The 19,084-nt window shown below is 53.5% G+C and overlaps 1 protein-coding gene and 1 long non-coding RNA gene across 2 annotated transcripts; one reads left to right on the top strand and one right to left on the bottom strand.

The window, feature by feature from the left end:
• Window positions 1–1,104: 1,104 nt before the first annotated feature.
• Window positions 1,105–3,892, top strand: LOC134807322 (uncharacterized). Its single transcript, XR_010147419.1, has 2 exons — window positions 1,105–1,196; window positions 2,506–3,892. It is a non-coding gene; the product is annotated as an uncharacterized LOC134807322 (long non-coding RNA).
• Window positions 3,893–17,513: 13,621 nt separating this feature from the next.
• On the bottom strand, window positions 17,514–18,808 carry LOC112204781 (keratin-associated protein 5-4). Its single transcript, XM_054661718.2, has 2 exons — window positions 18,784–18,808; window positions 17,514–18,546 (listed from the first exon to the last, which is right to left on the bottom strand). Exons 1-2 carry the CDS (start codon window positions 18,806–18,808, stop codon window positions 17,948–17,950), a joined length of 624 nt encoding a protein of 207 aa, XP_054517693.1. The 3' UTR covers window positions 17,514–17,947.
• Between the last annotated feature and the right edge of the window lie 276 nt (window positions 18,809–19,084).

Here is a 19,084-nt window from a genome sequence, read left to right as displayed (position 1 = left end):
GCCTCACTGCTGGATGTGCCCTTCTGCTGCCTCCCACTTGAGGACACAGCGTTCACCTCCTCTGAAGGTCACAGCCAAGGGCACCAGCTATGAAGCAGACTGGAGCCCTCACCAGACGCGAACCTACCAGTGCCTCGATCTTGGACTTCCCAGCCTCCACGACTATGAGAAATCAGTGTTGTCCTGTCTACATCCCCCAGTCTCAGGGATTGCATTACAGCAGCGCAAACAGCCAGCAACAATGACATAGGTGCCCTTCTCAGCCAGTATGCAGGAGAGCTGGAGAAAAACCAGCTGTGGACCTGCAGCTAAAGGAGCCAGAAAAAACGGCAAAGGGAAGAAAGAGGAGGAATCCGGGGCAGGCAGGAGACGCCGCGGGTGATGCAGGCCCCAGGCAGGAACCTCTGGGTGTGGAGGTTCTAATCCTGGCACCCTCGGGCCCCGAGCACCCCAGGGTCCTGGTGCAGCACATCCACCGTGGGGGCGAGCTTGAGTGTGAGACTCCTCTCAGGAAGCACAAGGGACACCGCAGAAATCTGCTCTTTACGCTCCAACCTTCTCTCACGCTGGAGACAGCAAGGCCATTTATGGAGAGATTCGCAAACAAGTCCTAGCAAGCCCCCATCCCTTCAGGACAGGACGTCCCCATGTGTCAGAGTTGCTGGAGCAGTTCGGACAGCTCTCTGACACAGAAGAGGGATGGAGTGCCACAGCGCCCTGCAGGCACAGGGAGGTCATGAGCTTCACGTCACCTAGGTTGGGCCACAGTGCCAGGCTGTTTGGCCAAACGCCAGTCTGAATGTTGCTGTGAAGGTCATTTAATCAAAGTCATTTTAAATCAGTAGGCGTTGAGTGAAACAGATGTCCCTCTGACAATGTGGGTGGGCCTCATCCAGTCAGAGGAAGGCAGGTGGGCCTCACCCAATCAAATGAAGGCAGGTGGGCCTCACCCAACCAGTCAGAGGAAGGCAGGTGGGCCTCACCCAATCAAATGAAGGCAGGTGGGCCTCACCCAACCAGTCAGAGGAAGGCAGGTGGGCCTCACCCAATCAAATGAAGGCAGGTGGGCCTCATCCAATCAGGTGAAGGTCTTAAAAGGAAAAGACTGAGTTCCCACAAGAAGGAAGGAATTCTCCCTTCAGGCTGTAGACTGCAACAGCAGTTCCTGTGGGAATGACCAGCCTCCTGCCTGCCCTGTGAGTTTTGGAGTTGCCAACCTCTACAATAGCACGGGATAATCCTTTGAAATAAATCTCTCTATGTCTCTGCTCTCTCTCTCTTTTTACATATACATGCATGTGGATATAGATGAGTGTGTATAGAGATAGAAATATCTAGTTATAGAGATAGATATCTGTCTGTATCTATATAGGTACATACAGATATATATATAATAAATATTAAGTATATTCATATTAATATTATTTAATATTTAATGCATAATTCATAATCTTTTTATTTATATTATTGATATTTCCTATACTTAGCATATATTATTATATACTATATGTATTATTTTGTATATTTTTATTAATGTATGTGTATATGTTACTCATATTAATTTATATATTAATTTTTTTTTTTGAGATGGAGTCTCGCTCTGTCACCCAGGCTGGAGTGCAGCGGTGCAATCTTGGCTCACTGCAACCTCCACTCCCAGGTTCAAGCGATTCTCCTGCCTCAGCCTCCTGAGAAGCTGGGATTACAGGCATGTGCCAGTGCACCTGGCTAATTTTTGTGTTTTTAGTACAGACAGGGTTTCACCATGTTGGCCAGGCTGGTCTTGAACTCCTGACCTCAAGTGATCCACCGGCCTTGGCCTCCCAGACTGCTGGGATTACAGACTTGAGCCACTGCCTCCGACCTTCAATTTATATATTAATATTAACTAGATCTTAAAGATGATTCTGTGGGTGTACATAATATGGTAAATACAGGTGTGTGCTTGTGAGTGAGAGCACGCAAGACGTGCCCTCGGCCTGGTCTTCCCTCCAGCAGCCTTGGCCGTGGCTGGAAGGAGCCACTCCAGGATCCAGGGAAGGCCTTGTTTGGCCACTGCCTGCACCCCTCACCATATGCACCTTTTACTGAGTGCCGTGGAGCACCTGCCACCTGGAGCCACGCAGACAAATCAGGAGCCGGCGCTGGCTCGGTGATCTGTGATTAGCTTTGTGGCTCAGATGCTCTTCCTGAACGATGGGCTCTCTGCTCACAAAATGAGAAAGACGTCTTTCTCATGGCGCCATTCCTCCCGATTCCGTGTCACCTCGGAGGCCCTAAATCATCCCTGCTTCCTTTGCTCTTCGAATGAGCAGACAGCAGGACGCACACGCATCCCTGAACCTGGGCGCTTTATGCTGAGAGCACCACACAGGTTATTTTTCCTCTTTATGTCATCTCCTACGGTCCTGCTGATAATTTAAAATTTAAAATTGTACTTATCAATAATAAGATCTATCCCTGTCCCATGCCCTCCCCGGCCTCTCTGGATGGATAATTCTTCAGTTACCACGGGAACCCTGAACGTGGAAGAAGACTTTGGACCCAGATCCTGCTCCACACCGTCACTCACCCCGCGGTGAGCAGCAGAAGGGCCTTTGAGAGGGTCGCCTCTTCCGTCGCTGTTCCGGTGGGGGAGGGGCGCAGACCCCTTTCCTGGGGACAGGAGGCCGTGGGCATCAGCAGCAGGCAGGAGGGACCACCTCTTTCTCCCCGCCATGCAAACAGCCATGCTCGCCACTGCCCAGGTCCTCCTCCGGCTGCCACTGTAAACTGAGGCAGCTGCTGCTTCCCCCCAAACTGTCCCCCAGCCAGGGCTCGGCCCGCAGTGGGACCCTGCGGGCCATCTGACCGCGCTCAGCTTCTCATCCGCCCGAGATGCCAGGCTCCGGAGGCACCATCCCTCACGGGGACTCCGCGGTCTTGGAAAGGCCGCTGTCCTGCTTCGGGAAGGCCGGGTGGCTGCGCCCTCTGGCCGGTGAGAAGCTCAGTGCGGGCCGGGCCGCCTCCCTGCCTTCAGGAGCATTTGCCATTCCTGCATTACCTAGGACTGCAAAGGTCAAACTATGTCTGTTTGAAAGGTAGCCAAAATCTCAAGCTAAAAGATGATCATTCGGGATGCTTTGACATTCAAACATCTTGAGTGACGCTCTAGTCTCCCACTGATTCCGTCCAGGTCTGCAGAGAGGCCCTGCAGACAGCCTAGAGCAGTGACACCCTCCAGGCTGCGTCTCCATTCGGGAGTCCGTAGCCACCTTTACCAAACACAGAAGACCTCCAGCAGCTGCTGCTGCTGCTTTGTGTGTGTGCAACACCGGGACCCTTTGCTATTTTCCTTCGTGCTTTCCTTTCTTTTCTTTTCTTTTCTTTTCTTTTTTTTTTTTTTTTGAGACGGAGTCTTGCTCTGTCGCCCAGGCTGGTGTGCAGTGGGGCCATCTCGGCTCACTGCAAGCTCCGCCTCCTGGGTTCACGCCATGCTCTTGCCTCAGCCTCCAGAGTAGCTGGGATTGCAGGCGCCCCCCACCGCGCCCAGCTAATTTTTTTGTATTTTTAGTAGAGACGGGGTTTCACCGTGGTCTCGATCTCCTGACCTCGTGATCCGCCCGCCTCGGCCTCCCAAAGTGCTGGGATGACAGGCGTGAGCCACCGCGCCCGGCCATGCTTTCCTTTCTTGTTTAGCCACTAACATGTATTACTTTCATAATTCAAAAAATTGTAAGTGCAAGAATTCCAAGTTACTGTGTGTCAAAGGCATGAAGCAAACCCAAAAGCTGCAACCTCTTTCCCTGCCGCAAAACCTCATTGCTGTAGTCCCCCTGAATAAAGTCTGTCTCACTGCCTAAAAAAAGGAAAGAAAGAAAGAAAGAAAAACAAGATGGGGCAAAGTACAGAATCTGTGTTATTTCCATTTACAAAGCATCATTGTCCCAAGAGAAAACATTATTAAACTAGACTATTTTCACCATAGAAGCAGTAAAACTTGCTTTTAGGCATGAGAAATAGTTCTCATTAGGAGTGAGAGTTGGTAAAAGATAATCAGAAATGGCTCTATGTTACGCCCTCCTGGCAAGAAACAGCACCTTCTACCACAGCTGCCAATCTTCATGTGCCAAGAGGGCTCCCATCCGTGCCAGGTCTCAGCACACAGGTCCGCTCTGCGTCCTAGAAAATGCAAAGAACCGGCCGGGTGCAGTGGGTCACACCTGTAATCCCAGCACTTTGGGAGGCCGAGGCAGGTGGATCATGAGGTCAGGAGACTGAGACCATCCTGGCCAACATGGTGAAACCCTGTCTCTACTAAAAATACAAAAATTATTCACGTGTGGTGGCGCTAGCCTGTAATCCCAGCTACTCAGGAGGCTGAGGCAGGAGAATCGCTTGAACCCAGGAGGCGGAGGTTGCAGTGAGCCGAGATCACACCACTGCACTCCAGCCTGGGCCACAGAGCGAGACTCCATCTCAAAAAAAAAAGAAAAGAAAAGAAAAAAGAAAATGCAAAGAACTTTCCACAACCCACAGGTGGGCCCCTCTCTGGAAAGGTGGTCGCATTGGAAAGCGGTGCTGTGGAGAGGCTGGTTCTCAGGATGAGCTACATTGTAAATATTTCTGCTTAAAACAAATACCTCTAAGATACAAAGTTTAAATATAATGTCATCTAAAGTTCCAAAAGTCACTTTAGTGAAAAGTGTTTTGGTCTTTACAACTTAGTGCAAACGGTGCTGAAATGCATCCTCTGGTGACATCTCTCAGCCTCCTTCCGCAGCCAGGCAGCTCAGAGGCCACGGTGGGCTGACTGAAGGATTTCCAGAAGGAGAAGGAGTGTTGAGAACAGCTCATCTTGAAATCCATCGCCCACCTTTTAGAAAGTGATAAGAAATTAGGATCTTTCTTTTTTTTTTTTTTCTTTTTTTTTTTGAGACCAAGTCTCACTCTTGTCTCCCAGTCTGGAGTGCAGTGGTGTGATCTTGGCTCACTGCAACCTTCACCTTCCAGGTTCAAGGGATTCTCCTGCCTCAGCCTCCCGAGTAGCTGGGATTACGGGTGCCTGCCACCATGCCCAGCTAATTTTTGTATTTTTAGTAGAGATGGGGTTTCACCATGTTGGTGCTGGTCTCGAACTCCTGACCTCAGGTGATCTGCCTGCCTCGGCCTCCCAAAGTGCTGGGATTACAGGCGTGAGCCACCTCACCTGAGAAACTATGATCTTTTGTAGGGAGGAGATGTTACCATCGACACACTCACCGAATGTTCATTATACTCACACACGCACACAGTATTTCAGGCTGCTATCATTTGTCAATCCTGAAGTATTGCTTCAAAATCAATGAACAATCTTGGTGATGACGGGCAAGCATCTACTGTCCAACACTATGGCTTGACTAACTGACCACTTTCCTCAATATCAAGGGACTCAGGTTTCGATATTTTAATACAAGCTGTAAGAGTTTAGAAATTGTCATTAGACCCCAGCATCAATAATGGGTCCAGGAAACACAGCTCACCAGTGAAAAGCAGGCCAGTGGCCCCTGTTCTCTTGTCAAATTTAGAATAACGGGTTTGGACCGCACTGACGATGCAGACCTCGGCTGGTTATGGAAGCCCACGGTCAGGGGAGCTCTTTCCAGAGGAGTCAGCAGTGCTGAACCGCCTGAGACAGGAACCGTACGCCCTTGGCGCCCTCAGACACTGGGGACTGAGAGGGGCTCAGAGGGTGATGCCCTGGGCGACTGGTGGGTGGGGACTGCCCCTCCAGAAGGGACCAAGGTTCCACATGTTCCCCCTAAAAGAGGAAGTCCCAGGAGCACAGGTGTTGAGGCTCCTGTGGATTAAAAGCCCCACCGTGCTACACGGGCAGGTGGCTCCTGTTTTCTGGACGGCTGGGCACAGTGGACTTGACCACCGGAAACCCCCAGGCAGGAGGAAGCCCAGCAGTCCTCAGGCCCTAGGCCAGGGTGGGTGGTGGAGGTAACAGAGAGCCCGGGGACTGCTCCGTGGGTGTTCCTGCCTGCAGCCTTCCCTACTGGCCCACCACCCCCTGTCCTGCTGTGTCACTCAGGAAAGGGGTGAGCGACGGGCCAAGGGGAGGAAGCCTCCAGCAGAAGCCAGAGGTGTTGGTGGAGCCCACTCTGCATGGCCGTGCCCAGAGACCCCAGCCCCTCTGCTGCTCTGCAGAAGCGCTGGCCAGAGAGATGGAGCAGGGAGGGGCATCATTTTCTCTACACCACAGCCTCCTAGTAGATTCCCCGTGGCAGCCAGGGGTGTCCCCTCCCAGGCACTGAAGCTGGTGCATGTGGGGAGACACAGGTGTCCAGGTGTCCTATGGGGGTCCCTGGAGCACCTGCCTCATTCCGCCCGGGTCCACCCCACACTCTGCTATCCCTGAGGGTCACTCACATCCCGGAGCTTCAGTTTCAGGGTGGGTGCCTTAAAACCTTGGCACCCTGGACCTCACCACCCTGTCGCCATGCTGGGCCGGGCTCCGTCATGTCTCACTCCTACCCCCACACCCCTCTGGACAATGCTCATGCAACAAAGCAGCGCCCAGGGGTTCCCTGTGACTCTGGGGAAGGGGAGAGTCCTACACCTTTTGCGCCTGTAGGGACCAGCCCTAGAGGGTCTGTGGGTTTTTCTCCTCGTGTGTGGAGACGAGAGATCATAGAAATAAAGACACAAGACAAAGAGATAAAAGAAAAGACAACTGTGCCCGGGGGACCACTACCACCAAGACGCAGGGACAGGTAGTGGCCCCAAATGCCAGGCTGTGCTGTTATTTATTGGATACAAGACAAGCGGGCAGGGTAAGGAGTGTGAGCCGTCTGCAATGATAGGTAAGGTCACGTGGGTCACGCATCCACTGGACAGGCGGCCCTTCCCTGTTTGGCAGCTGAGGCGGAGAGAGAGAGAGGAGACAGCTTACGCCATTATTTCTGCATTTCAGAGACTTTTAGTACTTTCACTAATTCTGCTACTGCTATCTAGAAGGCAGAGCCAGGTGTACAGGATGGAACCTGAAACTGACCAGGAGCGTGACCGCTGAAGCACAGCATCACAGGGAGACGGTTAGGCCTCCGGATAACTGCGGGCGATCCTGACTCATGTCAGGCCCTTCACAAGAGGTGGAGGAGCAGAGTCTTCTCCAAACTCCCCCGGGGAAAGGGAGACTCCCTTTCCCGGTCTGCTAAGTAACAGGTGCCTTTTCTAGGCACTGAAGTTACCGCCAGACCACCGTCCACTAGGTAACAGGCGTCTTCGCAGGCGCTGGCGTTACCGCTAGACCAAGGAGCCCTCTGGTGGCCCTGTCTGGGCATGACAGAAGGCTCGCACTCTTGTCTTCTGGTCACCCCTCACTGTGTCCCCTCAGCTCCTATCTCTGTATGGCCTGGTTTTTCCTAGGTTATGATTATACAGTGAGGATTATTATAATATTGGAATAAAGAGTAATTTCTACAAACTGATGATTAGTGATATTCATATATAATCATCTCTATGATCTATATCTGGTATAACTATTCTTATTGTATATATTTTCTTTATTACACTGGAAGAGCTCGTGCCCTCGGTCTCTTGCCTTGGCACCTGGGCGGCTTGCCACCCACATGCACCCCACCCCGTCTTGCCAGAGACTGCAGCCTCTGGGGTGAACCTCCCACCTGGGCATCAGGCCCCTGCTTGTGACAATGTGAAGGTGGTTGGGGGTGCCGGGAGACAGGAGCTGAATGGTGGGTGAGGATCCCCCCAACTGGGAGAGCTCGCAGCCCTGGCAGTTCCCTGATCCTCAGGAGTCCCCTCTGCTGGTCGGGCATCTCAGGGGTTCTTTCTGCTGCTGTTTCCCCAACCTGGTGGTGGGAGGCCTGGCACAGCGGCTCCAGGTCACATGGGCAGGAAAACAGGACAGAGGAGCAGCCACCAGTGCAGCTGGGCCTGCGGCTGGACACACTGACTACCCCAATGTCCAGCGCTGGGGCGGGTCTCTCTGTGCTGTGGGTGGGAGCGTCAAAACGCGGAAGGGGCTCCTCTCCTGGGTGCCAGGTCGGGGCTGCCCCGCAGTGCCCGCCAGACCTCCCTCTCTGAACCTGTGGGCACTGGGGGTCCTCAGCCACTGAAGGGAGAGCCAGGAGTCCTGTCACTTCCCCCGTGCCCATCCCCAGCACTTTTGGAGGGACCTGGAGAAGGAGGGGAGGGGCCCGGCCACAGGGCAGTGGTGCAGCCCCTGGAGTCTCAGCGGTTGCCCTGCCTGCAGCAAGGGTGCTGGGGCTACTGGTACCTCCCCAGCCCATCCTGGCCTCCGGTGATGTGTTGTCCCCAGAAACACACGTGGAGGACCCCAGGAGGAGCCCCATCTTGCAGCCCATGGTAAGTGGGGCAGATGGGGTCACGGCGCTGCCGACCCCCAGCTCGGGGGTCCAGGGTGCTGCCTCAGCTCCCCTGGGAGGGAGGGAAGGAGGGAGCAGGTCCGTCCCGGCGGTCCCCACCCTCCTGAGAGCGAGTTGCTGCCGGTTCATGCCCAGGGTCAGGGTCGGGGTCAGGGTGGACGTGGGCATAGCCGCAGTGGCAGATTCTGCCTCTCTGAAACATGGGCCCAGGGGTGCGAGACACCCCTCAACCCCCTACCCCCCACTGTGCCTCTGAGCTGCTGGATATGAGCCTATTGCTTCGTGTCGGGGAAGAAGCAGGAGAGAATTATCTGATCCATGAGGGACAACCAGGGAAGAGCCAGGACAGCCCCCGGGCCTCCTGCCAGTGCCCTAAGGAAGATCCCTCCCCAGCTGTGGAGCGGAGGCCAGGTCCTCGGTCCCGGTGGGGAGCGAGAGGCAGCAGTGGGTAAACGCCAGTGGAGGGGGCGGGCCAGGGGGCCCAGGCTGGAGAGAACTTTGAAGGGAGCTTTCCAGAGCCCCAAAACCTCCATCAGGTAAGGGTGGTCTGGGGTGGAGGTGGTCTGGGGTGGGATGGGCTGGGGTGAGGTGGTCTGGGGTGGGGTGGTTTGGGGTGGAGGTGGTTTGGTTGGAGGTGGTCTCGGGTGGAGGTGGTCTGGGGTGGAGGTGGTCTGGGGGTGGAGGTGGTCTGGGGGTGAGGTTGTCTGGGGTGAAGTTAGTCTGGGGTGCAGGTGGTTTGGGGTGGGGTGGTCTGGGGTGGAGGTGGTTTGGGAGTGGAGGTGGTCTGGGCTGGAAGTGGTCTGTTTGCCTGCATTCCAGCTGAAAACAACTTCAGACAACTTCCAGGCCGGGATGAGATGAGACAGAACGAGGCCCTTTCATAATTTCATCTAAACACTGACAAATCAAGATCCCGGTGCCAGCCATGAAATGCCAAACCTCCCCTTCTCTCTGCTAACAGGAGCTGGGCCTTGCCTGGGGTCAGACTTTTGCCAGCTGGTCATGGGGGCTCCAGCTTTCTGACAGCCTCCAACCTGGGGAGACCCCCAACCACCCAGCCACAGCCCAGTCCTACAGAGGGTCTTCCTGACGCTCCTCCTGCGACCCCGGGGTGCCCGTGGTGTGTGTGGCACGTGGTGAGTTGTAGCCCAACCTTTCAACCACAGGCAGCTCCTGGGGCTCTGGCTGGACAGAGACGCCAGGGTCAAGAGGCAGGTGAAGGCTGAGGGTGCTCGGGAGTGGCCAGGGACGGTTCTGAGCATGGAAGTTCTTCCCCACTTCCCCAGGTACCGGCAGGAGTTACTACAGCCACTTTCCACGTGTCTGGGACTCCCCCACGCGTGACCAACTCCCCAGGAAAATGAGATGGTTACAGGCCTCAATCAATCCATTAAAGAAAAGTTTCAGGAAATAGAAACATTATTAACCACAAGCAGAGGGCTGAGGAACTAAGAAATAGCTCTGGATAAGAAGACACGCGGGGCCCAAGCTGCAGGTCCAGCGAGAGGGACGACAGTGGGTGAAGTTCCGAGAAGCCCCTTCCCTGAGGCTCCCACTCCTGTGGGAAGATGGAAGTGTCCCGGGCGGGTGGGGGAGCCCGGCGGGATGCCAGGGCTGCACTGGGCACTGCAGGGGAGCTAGGGCTGGGGGGGGCTCCATGCGAGATGAAAGCTGCCCGCCGCTGGCACAGGACTAAGGGCTGTGCACAGCACGGGAAGACCCTCCCTTTAAGAGTTTCTCCCGATGCCCCCTTCCCCCTGCAGCCCTCCTCTGCTCCCCGAGTTCCAAACACACCAGGACGGAGCCTGTTTGAGCCTGGAGCCCTTTGCATTGCTCTGCTGCAGGCTATAAAGCAAAATGTAAAACGCAACGTGCATCACGTCCAGTTCACGTATTTCTACCATGTTTGGGTGTTTTTAAGGGTCACGCTTCATTTTTATCCTAAAGCCAGTGGCAGCCGCTCAATCTTTGGAGACTGGGGCTGTCGCCTGCATCCGCGGTTGGAGTTCGCCAGACACCTGGCGCCTTGGGCCACCTCTGGGCTCCAGAACCTGCAACCCTGGGCACACGGCTCTCCCGCCGTCTTGCCACAGTGCCCCCTGGCGGCCCTGCTGAGTCAAGCCAGCTTCCTGTCTTCCCAGACTGGGCTCTTCCCTGAAACCCGGGAGGGAAAGGTGAGACTTTCAGCCCCTCTGCCCAGAGCTGCTCAGGATGGCTTGGAGCCCTGCACGCATTTGGCAAATATTTACTGTGTGTGCACTATGTGCCTGGCACTGTCATTGAACCAGAGGGTAGAATAATGACCAAAACCAGGGACACCTGTTCTCAGGGCTCCAAACTTCTGGGGACGGATGGACACAGCAAAGGGGCGTCTGTGAAGTGACACAGTGAAGGGGCGTCTGTGAGGTGACACAGTGAAGGGGCGTCTGTGAGGTGACACAGTGAAGGGGCGTCTGTGAGGTGACACGTCGAAGGAACGCAAGCAAGGAGACGGAAAGAGGGAGCTGCTAGTTTACACGGGTGCTGGCGAACATAAACGTTTGTGTTTAAGTACAAAGAAAATGGTTGCAGCTGTGCAGGCCTGGGGGGTTCACACTGGGACGATGACCACGGCTGCAGCCTGGTGCCCCCCAGCTTGGGGAAAAGAAGGAAATGAAGAGCAGTGTGCAAGCTCAGATCGAGACGGCCCAAACCCAAGAAGCCAAAAGTGTATTGGGGTGCAAGCTATGCTTTACGCTCTTATGCATTCTTCTTCCATTTGTAAAAAAGTTTGGACATTCAGAGAATCTGCGTTTGGTGCCTTTCAAATCGAGGGAACAAGAGGTCCCGCCTCCACGGACTGGGAGAGCCTCACACACAACACACAAGGTGATGACTGATTTCTCCTTTTCTGCAAGGAATTTCCTCACTTTCTCTTCCCAGCACGGGAATGAGCCTTAGGAAGAGGCAGAGGTCGAACCATTTGGTTCAAGCAAGGCCTGGGGTCCGAGAGGGAGGCCTAGCTGGAGGAGATTGGGCGTTGGGAGGGGTGGGGGAGACACCGCAGGTGACCGGAGCCCCCTCCTCAGCACAGCCCCTAGCTCAGGCCCCTGAAGCTCTCTGGGTGGAGGCTACAATCGTTACTATAAAACCATTGTCTGAGAGAGCAGGCGCCTTCCGCCTCTGGCATGGTGCCGAATAGAGATGTGATTTCGCTTTAGATCTGAACGTGCACATTTGCAGGAAAACCTAACTATGGGTGTGCCTGTGTTTACACTGTATGAAGGGCTTCTCCATCTGTCGCTGTTCTATTGTTACTGTATCAGGCATTGATGGTTTATTAATACCTTTTCCGCAACATGGAGAAAACAGATGATGTTTTCCCCCGTGTCTGTCATTACTACAGTGAGTGTTTTATTGTTGGTTTGGTTTTTTGTTGTTTTTCTTGAGACGCCCAAGCTAGAGTGCTATGGCGTGATCTGGGCTCACTGCAACCTCTGCCTCCTGGGTTCAAGCGGTTCTCCTGCCTCAGCCTGCCGAATAGCTGGGATTACAAGCACCTGCCACCACGCCTGGCTAATTTTTGTATTTTTAGTAGAGACAGGGTTTTGCAATGTTGGCCAGGCTTGTCTTGAACTCTTGACTTCAGGTGATCCACCTGCCTCAGCCTCCCAAAGTGCTGGGATTACAAGCATGAGCCACCACATGCAGCCTCATTTATGTCTGGTATTATTTACAATATCAGGCACATTTGCTTTCTTGATGTCAACCCTTCGTTGCCACGATGCATCATTGTGCAAATCTGATGCTGGGTCTGATTTGCCAAGCTCTTGTTTATTTGTCAGCAGCCTGTGGTGGAGCCCAGCCCAGGGTCGGGGGCGAGAGTGTGGCAGGGTCAGGTGAGGACCCGGGAGGGGTCCGAGGAGCTGGGCCCTGGAGAGGGAGAGAGATAGGCCAGACACAGAAATGGTGGGACTCCTGGTTCAAAAGGTAGCAAAAGGCTGGGTGTGGTGGCTCACACCTGTAACCCCAGCACTTTAGGAGGCCAAGGTGGGCAGATCACGAGGTCAGGAGTTCGAGACCAGCCTAGCCAAAATGGTGAAACCCTGTCTCTACCAAAAATACGAAAATTAATCAGGGGTGGTGGAGTGTGCCTGTAATCCCAGCTACTCCGGACACTGAGGCAGGAGAATTGCTTGAACCTAGGAGGTGGAAGTTGCCGTGAGCCAAGATTGTGCCAGTGCACTCCAGCCTGGGGGAAATAGCAAGACTCTGTCTTGGGACAAAAAAAAAGCAGCAAAAAACCACAGTGAAAGCTTTCCCCTTTAGGAATGATTTTATCACTTACACAATAAATAGGGGTGATAGTGGTGCCAAGTAACAACACCAATTTACAAACTACAAAACAATAATTTTTGGATTCAGAATTTTATATAATAAATAATATTTTATTAATAGGATGTTTATGATTTTTCCAATTTTTTCTGCAAATTCATTTATTAGATCATCAAAATGGATACTTCAGAAATTTCATTTTTGGTTTTGACATAACTGAAAGTTATTTCAGTCTTTTTTGGCAAATGCAAGATCTCAAATAATTTTTGATGACCTTTGAGAAGAATCTTTGTGCTGATACAGCTGTTATTGGAGCAGTAAAGGTATCTTATGGGCTGCGACAACATTAGGATTAGTTTCTGATAAATTGTTTTAAATGATAAATGTTAGCGCATGTAGACCTGGTGATTCTTGTAGAGAAATTTTTTTTAAAAAAATTAATTTTTCAAAGAAATCAGTTTCATGGGAGTCTAAATTATTTTTTAATAAGCTTTATTTTTGGAATTGTTTTAGATTTACAGGAAAATTGCAAAGCAAGTTTCCATACACCTTACACCCAGCTTCCCCCATTATTAGTATCTTACTTCAGTATGGTATGTTTCTTACAATTAGAGAACCAATATTGGGCCAGGCGTGGTAGCTCACACCTGTAATCCCAGCACTTTGGGAGCCTGAGGCAGAAGGATCACTTGAGCTCAGGAGTTGGAGACCAGCCTGGCCAACATGGTGAAACCCTGTCTCTACTAAAATACAAAAATTAGCTGGACGTCGTGGCTGGCGCCTGTAATCCCAGCTACTCAGGAGGCTAAGGCAGGAGAATCGCTTGAACCCAAGAGGTGGAGGTTGCAGTGAACTGAGATCATACCACTGCACTCCTGCCTGGGCCACAGAACAAGACTCTGTCTGAAGAAAAAACTAAACTAAACTAAACTAAAAACTAAATAATGACCAAGTACGGCGGCTCACGCCTGTTATCCCAGCACTTTGGGAGGCTGAAGCAGGCGGATCACTTGAGGTCAGGAGTTCGAGACCAGCCTGGCCAACATGGCAAAACCCCGTCTCTACTAAAAATAGAAAAATTAGCCAGGCGTGGTGGTGGACACCTGTAATCCCAGCTATGCAGGAGGCTGAAGGAGGAGAACTGCTTGAACCCGAGAGACAGATGTTGCAGTGAGCCGAGATCACGCCACTGTACTCTAGCCTGGGTGACAGAGCGAGACTCCATCTCAAAAAAAAAATTAAAATAAAATAAAATAGAGAACCAATATTGATGCATTATTATTAACTCAAGTCCACACTTTGTTCTGCTCTTATTAGCATTTCCGTGCTGGTCCGTTTCTGTCCCCGGGCCCCACCCAGGGTCCCAAGTGACATTCCCTTGTCTGTCTCCCTGGACTCCTCTGGGCGGTGACCGTTTCCCAGGCTCTACTTGTTGGTGGTGACCTGGAGGGTTCAGAGGACTGCTCAGGTGTTTGTACGGTGTCCCTTATTAGGATCTGTCTGGTGTTTTCACGATTAGACGGGGCTGTGGATGTGGGAAGGAAGAGCACAGAGGGAGATGCCCCTCTCGTCACCCCGTGCTGAGGGCCTGTCCTGTTGGCATGGCTCGTCGTGCCTCGCGGGCTATGCTGCCCCCGTCTCCTGGCTGTGTTTGTGTCTGTCAGGACTCCCCACGGAAAGATGCTCCTGAATTCCCCTGTCCCGTGCTGCATTCTCAGAAGGAGGTCCCAGTGCTGCCTGCACTTAAGGGGTGAGGGCTACACAGAATTAGTGGGAATCCTTCTGCATGGGCGACTTGCCTATCCACTCCCATTTATTTATTTACTTTTATTTATTTACTTATTTTGGAGACGGAGTCTCGCTCTATTGCCCAGGCTAGAGTGCAGTGGTGCGATCTCGGCTCACTGTAACCTCTGCCTCCCGAGTTCAAGTGATCCTCCTTTATTTATTTACTAAATCACTTATTTCTATCAGTCATTCTCATGGATATCTATTTTACAGTTCGGGTTAGAGTCAATGCTACTCTCTCTATTTATTGTGTTGATCGAATTGTTCTATTTGTAACCCCCAGGAGCGCTTTCTGTTGGCTCACGTGTCCCTACAACGTGCTTCTGATACTTCCCGTCACTGCATGTGTGGGGGCTTTGCTTTGTTTTCTTTTAGATTTTTTTTTCTGGAGCTACAAGATGCTCCAGACACACCTTTATCTTTTTTGCCTCAGTCCTAGAAGTTGCCATGTCTCCAAGGGTCCCTGGTCCTTGGGTTGGAGCCTGGTATTCAACCTCCTGCTGCTGTGGGGTGCCATAGGTTTGGGGCCCTCTTGAGGCAGGAGAGGTTGTCAAGGAAGTGGCCATCTCCTCACAGTAACCGTGGTGACCACTGGGCCAAGGCAACAAGCCTCCCCATTCACGTCGTCATTGAGCTCATTCGAACAAAGCTATCTCAGGAGGGAATTTCCCCCGTAGAGAGCATGCACATTTTGATTTTACCTGTCCTCACTCTGACCCTTTGCTCCTTATAATAGTATAAAGCACATCCCTGGGTGGAGATTTAAGATGCTAATGAGACATGAATGGTGTGAACAAGCATGTACAGCTACTGCACACATGCATCCAGAGAACCACCCAAAACATGCTTCCTAGCAACACCTCTTCCCAGCTCCTTAGGAGTAATCATGGAAGAGTCCCATAAAGGGAGCCTCCCTCAGGCCGGTCTCTGCTTCTCATCCTTGTGAGCAGCCCGCCCTGCACCCTGTCTCGCCCAGGGCATCCTGTCTGCTCTGCACCTCACTTCCACAACATTCTTTCTCCTTTGCAATGAATTCCGCTCGGCTGCTCCCACACTGTGGAGTGCACTTTCCTTCTCAATAAATCCCAGCTTTTGCTCTCCTCGCTTTATTTGTGCGTTTTGTCCAATTCTTTGTTTGAGAAGCCAAGATCCTGGACACCCTCCCTGGGTACAGTAACAGGGCTTCCGTAACAGGGCTACAGAAGCCTTAGTCGGGGGATAATTGAGGGGGGAAAAAGGCAGGAAGTAGGCGAGCCCCACCCACAGAGTCTCCACCCCCTCCTCCGGTCCTGTCTACACTGCACGAGCTAGAAGATAAAAATGTCAATTCCAAGGCCAGGGTGAGAATGAGGTCCTGCCAATCAAATGCCTTTCCCCAGGTCTGGAAGGGAAGGCAGGCAGAGGCCCACGCCAGGGTCCAAGTGCTGCTGCGCATGAGGGCGAGCTGTGCACCTGTGGCTTCCGCTGCAGCTGGTCACCTGCTTCCCCAGAGAAAGGCTTGGGTAGATGCACACCCCAGTGCTGTCACCAGCCTGTGGACGCCCTGAGGTGGCTGTGGCAGAGGTGGCGGTGAGGTGGCTCCCTGTCCCCGGACCACATGGCAGGTGCACTGGAGCTCAGGGGTTCCAGGACAGCTTGGAAACCTGAGGTCCCCAGGGGCCCCCGCTGTGGATGGCTGGAGTCCTTCCAGGAAGTCCAGGTCCCAGAGCTGCCATCGAGAACATAAGCTTCTGATTTCCACTCTAGATCCCCCTGACAGAAAATACCCTGAATGACTGCTTTTCCTGCTCTGACTGAGCCACCGCTTGTACTTGCTTCCTGGGGCAGCCCTAACAAAGGACCACAAATGACAGAAACATCCCTCTCCCAATCCTGGGGGCCAGAAGTCCGAGATGCAGGGGTGGGCAGGGCTGGTTCCTTCTGGGGCTGCAACAGAGCCTCTGTTCTGGTCTCTTCTAGCTTCTGGGTCTTGCTGGCAACCCCTGGTCCTCTGTGACTTATAGAAGCATCACCCCAACCTCTACCTTCATCTTCACGTAACGTCCTAATGTCCATCAATGACAGACTGGATAAAGAAAATGTGGTACTTATACACCATGGAATACTGTGCAGCCATCAAAAAGAATGAGATCATGTCCTTTGCAGGGACATGAATGGAGCTGGAGGTCAATATCCTTCACAAACTAATGCAGGAACAGAAAACCAAATATCGCGTGTTCCCACTTATGAGTCAGACCTGAGCACTGAGTACATAGGAACACAAGGGAACAACAGCACTGTGGTGCATTTGGCGGGGGTGGGGGGGCAGGAGGAGGGTGAGGATCAAAAAGTCACCTATTGGGTACTATGCTCATTACCTGGTTGATGAAATAATCTATACACCAAACCCCCATGACATGCAATTCATCTATATGGCAAGCCTGCACATGCAGCCCTGAACCCAAAATAAAAGCTGAAAGAAAGCTTGTCTCCAGACTAGGTTGCCTTAGAAGGCACTGGGCATTTGGGCTCCCCCAGCTCTGGAATTTTTTTTTGGAGGCGGGGATCTATTCAACTCCCGGCTGCCTTCGAGCTTGTGTCCCGCAGCTGGTGTTGTGTGTAGTCCTGCTTTCTCCTGTCTGGTTTTTCAAGGCCCTGTGAGATTGCAGATAAGCCCAAGCTCCTCCGCATCTCCACGTCTGGCTCCTGCATGCACTAGGGGCTTCTTAGGGCCTGATGTGCCGCACATCTCAGCATACAGACCCTTCCTCATCCTTCCGCTGAAGTGGCCTGGCCCTGAGCTTCCCTCCCTCCCACGGGACGGCAGTGCCTCCACGGCTGACACCACCGCCCTCACCACCTTTCCCTCTCCCCACCTCTCCCCACGTACCAGACTGTGAGCTTGGATTTACTCTGCTCTGTCATCTCTGGAGCCCAACACAACAAGGGGCCCAGAGCAGAAAGCTATAGACATTAGTTCTGTGCATGAAGACATGGACCATGACATGAAAGATGCTGAGGGGAGAGAAATGGGAACAGGCCCAGGGGTGGAGGCAAGAAGATGGTGCTTCTGGGAATGAGAGAGAGGTGGGAAGGAGAGAACCACAAGACAGTGAGCTTTGTGCTTAGAGACTTTGTTTATTTAGAGGGTCAGGATTCAGTCTTGATATACACAGAGCCAGAGAGATTGAGGGTCGATCACACTCCTGAAATAAGGGGCAGCTGTCAGGGTCTAAGGGGTCTGATCTGCCTCTGGGGCCTCAGTGGGCCGCTTTGGATCTTAAATGAGCGAGGAGCAGGGAGAGGAAGTTCAGGAGAAGTAGTGGGCAATGAGCCAGAAGGGGTCCCCAGTCAGTTTCGGGAGCGCTGGTGTGGAGTGGATGAAGCCAGTGAGGACACAGTGGAGACAGTGGAGCACCAGAGAACCCAGGGCAAGGAAGCTGGGCAGCCGGGCCCTTCACCAGTCAGGCCACCTGCGGTCTGCAGTCAGAGCCTCAGATCTTACACTGGCAGCACACGGGGACACAGCAGCTGGACTGGCAGCAGCAGGGCTTGTAGCAGCTGGACTGGCAGCAGGATGACCCACAGCCTGAGGAGCAGCAGCAGGGCTTACAGCAGCTGGACTGGGAGCAGCCATAAGAACCACAGCCCCCCTTGGAGCCCCCACAGGAGCCACAGCCCCCCTTGGACCCCCCACAGGAGACACAGGCCCCCTTGGACCCCCCACAGGAGCCACAGCCCCCCTTGGACCCCCCACAGGAGACACAGGCCCCCTTGGAACCCCCACAGGAGACACAGCCCCCCTTGGACCCCCCACAGGAGACACAGCCCCCCTTGGACCCCCCACAGGAGACACAGGCCCCCTTGGAACCCCCACAGGAGACACAGCCTCTCTTGGAGCCCCCGCAAGAGCCACAGCCCCCTTTGCCACAGCTGGAGCAGGAACAAGCTGGCACACAGCAGCATACGGGCTTGCAGCAGCAGACAGGCACACAGCAGCTGGAGCCACATCCCCCACAGCCCCCACAGCCAGAGCCACAGCCCCCACAGCCTCCACAGCCGGAGCCACAGCCCCCACAGCCGGAGCCACAGCCTCCACAGCCGGAGCCACAGCCCCTACAGCCGGAGCCACAGCCTCCACAGCCGGAGCCACAGCCTCCACAGCCTCCACAGCCGGAGCCACAGCCCCCACAGCCGGAGCCACAGCCCCCACAGCCTCCACAGCCGGAGCCACAGCCCCCACAGCCGGAGCCACAGCCCCCACAGCCTCCACAGCCGGAGCCACAGCCCCCACAGCCGGAGCCACAGCCCCCATAGCCGGAGCCACAGCCTCCAGAGCAGCCACAGCAGCCCATGGTTCTGGTGGATTGAGGGTGGAGCAGGTAGAGGAGCAGGTGAGAGGGAGGTGCAGGTGTGGAACTGCCTGAGCCTGGGCCCTTTATATCCCTGCCCAGGGTCAGGTGTGAAGCTGGGCACACTGTCACTTCCTGATTCCTGCTTGTGCCACTGGTCCCAGTATTCTCTTCTGCTTTACATTTTTATAAATAACTCCTGTTTTCCTCGCGCTTTTCTCGAATGTGCTGTCAGGTCTGTGATGGAAGCGGCCCCTCAGTAAACACTGGCCCTGCGGT

The sequence above is a fragment of the Pan troglodytes genome, chromosome 9, assembly GCF_028858775.2.
Source record: "Pan troglodytes isolate AG18354 chromosome 9, NHGRI_mPanTro3-v2.0_pri, whole genome shotgun sequence".
NCBI lineage: Eukaryota > Metazoa > Chordata > Mammalia > Primates > Hominidae > Pan > Pan troglodytes.
This window is presented reverse-complemented; position numbering and strand designations above follow the sequence as displayed.

Coding starts and splice junctions, on each gene's coding strand:
- LOC112204781 (XM_054661718.2), bottom strand. CDS start 18,808: ATGGGCTGCTGTGGCTGCTCTGGAG. Junction 18,547..18,783: donor CTGCTGTGGCTGCTCTGGAG/GCTGTGGCTCCG, acceptor CCGGCTGTGGAG/GCTGTGGCTCCGGCTGTGGG.